This window comes from Priapulus caudatus, unplaced genomic scaffold (genome assembly GCF_000485595.1).
Source record: "Priapulus caudatus unplaced genomic scaffold, Priapulus_caudatus-5.0.1 Scaffold361, whole genome shotgun sequence".
Lineage (NCBI taxonomy): Eukaryota > Metazoa > Priapulida > Priapulimorpha > Priapulimorphida > Priapulidae > Priapulus > Priapulus caudatus.
The window spans coordinates 176,127-180,732 of record NW_014577422.1 but is presented as its reverse complement, the minus strand read 5'-3'; the positions used below and the strand labels follow the sequence as shown (position 1 = coordinate 180,732).

General features: G+C 41.6%; 1 protein-coding gene across 3 annotated transcripts in view; it reads left to right on the top strand.

Moving 5' to 3' along the window:
* The window catches only part of LOC106809535 (tumor necrosis factor alpha-induced protein 8-like protein 1), a 31,491-nt gene that overhangs the window by 17,666 nt on the left and 9,219 nt on the right, over positions 1–4,606 (top strand). For all 3 annotated transcript variants that reach the window (XM_014812632.1, XM_014812631.1, XM_014812633.1), the window contains exon 2: positions 3,872–3,982. In XM_014812632.1, the coding sequence (XP_014668118.1) occupies positions 3,872–3,982 (111 nt within the window). The remainder of the gene's footprint in view (positions 1–3,871; positions 3,983–4,606) is intronic.

Genomic DNA, 4,606 nt, shown 5'->3' with positions numbered 1-4,606 from the left:
CTTTTCTTCTTCTTCTTCCTTTTTCTTGCAAATGATAGGGGGGGCGACCGCCCCCCCCTGCCCCCCCCTGTGGCGCCGCCCCTGTATATATATATACGTACACACATGCGAACAGCACGAGGACACATTGCCGCGTGTCACGTGGGCGTTTCCTGCTTCTTTTAGTGCTGTGAAGCCATTGTGATGTAATTTTCTGTCTGTTCGGCTGAATTTTGGAACTCAGCTATTCATCTCAATTAATTTATCTGCTTGACGTGATTGACACATGTACAGCCTTGGCCAATCAGTGTGCCAATAACCACTGATCTATATATATATATATATGATCAAGAGCTAATAATACCTAATAAGGTATTATTAGCCTTTGATATGATCATATAGTTAATCTATGATCAAGAGCTAATAATAGGTCTTATTAGCTCTTGATAAGATCACTGAGTTATATCAAGAGTAGATAATAGGAGATAATAATCTCCTATTATCTACTCTTGGTTATATATAGATCAGTGATATGAACTGGGCCCAGTTTCACAAACCGTAATTAACTTTAATTATAATTAAATCACTAATCATGATTAACCTCCCGTAATTATGATTAGTTAATCTTAATTAAAAATCGGTTTCACAAAGGGATTTAATTACATAATTAGCCGACTTAATTACGTAATTAGTCGACTTAATCCCCCTTGTTATTCCCATGAAAATTAAAATACAAAGTCTTTTTTAGGTTAATCTAATATATAGTGTTATCGTTTTAGAATTAACAAATTGCATTATCCTTTGGTCGCTACATTTTTTGGCTTGAGCATAGAGATATATCTCCTCTATAAATAAAACAAGTGATTGATTCATTCGCCAATAAACGTTTAATCTTTATTAGAGCAATACCCGTGCAAAAGGTATAGAGAGTATCCTTAAGTCGGTCGCTACATTTTATGTGCATAGCACCCTTACCTATTTTAAAATGGAATGACGCTGTTACTGGATATATCTAATAATAACTAGTCTACACTCTACACTGTCTACAGTCACGACACAGCTACAGTTGTGCATGTAGTACGATACATTATTTCGGAGATGGCACCAGCCCTCAAATCGAATGGGTTCAATCTCCATTTTATTCAAAGGATAATAATAATTTATTTACCAAAAGCTAGGATAATACTTTTGTGCTACTTTTCTTTCAATGAAAATATGTTTGAATTACATATATTGCCACACATAAAGTTAAATACGCTTCGTGAAACAGTCACTTCAATTTAATTACGGGAGGTTAATCATGATTAAGGACTTAATTATGCTTCGTGAAACTGGGCCCTGAAGTTTGCCTGATAACTTTACGAGGGCCGCACCGGCTGCCGGTTGTGGTTTTATAACTGCGTGCATTCGAATGACTGCCGTTTACCAACAGAGCCGATTTAATCCGTGTTCATATATATATATATATATATATATACATGCGAACAGCACGAGGACATATTGCCGTGTCACGTGGGCGTGTCATATGGGCGTTCCCTGCCTATTTTAGTGCTGTGAAGCGATTGTGATATACATGTCATATTCTGTCTGTTCGGCTGAATTTTGGAACTCAGCTATACATCTCAATTAATTTATCTGCTTGACGTGATTGACACATGTACAGCCTTGGCCAATCAGTGTACCAATAAGATATTGTAACAACAATGCTTAGTGACGTCATAAACTGAGCACGTATGAACCACTGATCTATATATATTTATATATAATCATATAGTTCATCTATATATATAAGATCACTGAGTTATAGATCAGTGATATGAACTGGTCTTGTTTGACCGATCTAGCAGCAACATCCAGGGGGCGTTGTTATCTCTCTCAGGTGGAGAGGGTCCGGACAGTGTCGCAGTCAGCCGACTTGTGCTGGACCAACTAATTTTTTTATCATTGTTGTTGTTGTTGTCGGTATTGAACGGTCCTTGCCAAGTCATGGAAAAAATACATTGTCAGTCAATGGGTCCCGCGCGTGAGTAAATTCTACCGGCCCCAAAAAACACCTTCGTTCCGTCTGGTTCGAAGAAATGAACATTCTCTGCTGCTGAAGGAAGGAGGTAAGGGAGTTGCGTTTAGGAAGTGTGACGATGGTGGGAGCGTATCATTGTAAGTTGTAACAGGTTCGTAGATATAAATCGTAATAACGAGATATGTGAATGAGTTAGAATTTCCCCGAAACTGCTTGATGGGGACATGCAGCCATTGCTGACCTGATTTATTAGCTCACATTGACATCGTCAAGATGAGCTATTGCCATGGGGCGATGTCCGTCGTACGTCCGTACGTCCGTCCGTCCGTCAACATTTGGCTACGGTCAATGTTGAACTACGGAAACTTTTTTGACTCGTTAATTTTTATGGATTCTATAATAGGTTATATCAGGAGTGAATAAAAACAAACGTTTGGTTTTTTATTTACTCCTGGTTATAGCGTAGAAATCGAAATTTGTCAAGTCAGAGGTAGTTGTCCTACTCCCATTTCGCCTACATCCATTTCACCTACGTCCCATTTCGCCTACTCCTATTTCGTCTACTCTCAGAATCGGCAATATTCCCATTTCGTCTACTCTCACAATAAGTAATATCAAGGTAATATATATAATAGTGTCATTTCACCTAAAAATACTGTATTTGTACCTATATTTTCTACTGGTTCTTGTAGTCTATGTATGCCAATCAAAACCATATTTTATTATTTATAAATGATTATTTAGTGAACAAACCGATCGTAGACGAAATGGGAATGGGGTAGATTTTGAGCGTATAGACGAAATGGGTGTAGGCCAACCGGGAATAAACCGCGATTGCATTCTCGATTTGAAATTTGTAAAATGTTGATAATTTATGGCGTGATATCCTTCAGGTAAAACAGTAATGTAGGCTATTTGCTATAAATTGCTATAAATTTGCTATGAATAAAAATGTAGGTACTCGCTATTAAACACGGCTGAAACCACCTGGTGTTTTGCCAATGTTATACTCTCCCTCTAAATAATTTACCGGCATAAGCCGGTGGGCCGGTGCTGATTTCGCTCCCCGATAGTATCGTAATATACTATTCCAGTGTTTTGTCGGAAGCATCATAGCTGTACAATAACGATACACAGTACTGCAACACACGGGGAAAAGTTTTAGCGACATATTATTACGACTAAATGTTTCTGGCAGCGGCCCCCATGCGGCTTAATAGAATTGTATACGTACCAAAGGTCTGTCTGTATAGGACGGTCAATTTTGAAATGGACACTAGTGACAGGAATGTCGGCAGCGGGTTAACGGGATAGATGGCATATGAAAATAGACAGATTTTCGTAATCTAAGCATTTATAAATTCAATATAAGCTCCTGATAACGTATTGATGTGCTAACATATTGTTGCCTTGACCAGTCGTAATTGTGCTTAGATTGGCTAGCGTCCCCGCAGGATAGACTCCCATAATAATTCAGTAATCACGTCGTGAGTCGGTTCCCAATGATGTAATCAACAGCTAATTGTATATTTATTAGGTATTATTAGCTCCTAATGTCATGCGACTCACACCCATGTCTGCTTGTTTAAAACACCAATGCCTGCGTGTTCACATCGATGTTTGTTTGCTTAGACTAATGCGTGTTAACCGTGTTTGCTACCGTTGTATGCTTCCTAACACCAATGCCTGCTTGTTTACACCCAATGTCTGTTTGTTTACACCCACGCCTGCTTATTTACACTGATGTTTTTTTATTACACCCACGCCTGCTTACTTACACCGGGATGCCTTTATTGTTTGTTGTTGACCAACGTGCTTGCTTGTCGTGTTTGCGTGAGTGTGGTGTATTGACTGTGTTATATCTGTTGGCAGTGGCAGAGAGCAACTTCAAGGCTAAGGACATGGGCATGCGCGTGCAGAAGAAGATCTTTGGCAAGATGGCGACCAAGGGTATCGCCAAAGTCTTCATCGACGATACGGCAGGTGCGTGTATGACACTATCACCCCGACCCCTCTCCCTCCCTATCAATATCACACCGACTTCTCTCCCTCCCTATCACCCCTCTCCCTCTCCCTCACCCAGACCTTTCTCCCTCACTTCCACGACATGGCAGGCGCGTGTATGACACCCTCCCTATCACCCCTCTCTGTCCCTATCACCCTAACCCCTCTCCCTCCCTATCACCCTGATCCCTCTCACTTACCTCCATGTCGTGGCTGGTGTGTGTATGACCCCTCCCTAACACCCCAGCCCCTCCCCCTCCCCCATGACACGGATGTTGTGTGTGACGCTCTCTATCTCCCCAATCTTATACCTATCACCCTGTCCCCTCTAACAGCACAGCAAGTACTGTGCGCTCTCCTTAACACAATCACTAATATCACCCAACCTCCTCCCCCTTTCACCTAACCCTCTCCCCATCACCCAACCCCATCCCAATCACCCAACCTCTTCCCCATCACCTAACCCTCTCCCCATCACCCAACCCTCTCCCCATCATCCAACCTCCTCCCAATCACCCAACCTCCTCCCCATCACCCAACCTCCTCCCCATCACCCAACCTCCTCCCCATCACCCAACCTCCTCCCCATCACCCAACCTCCTC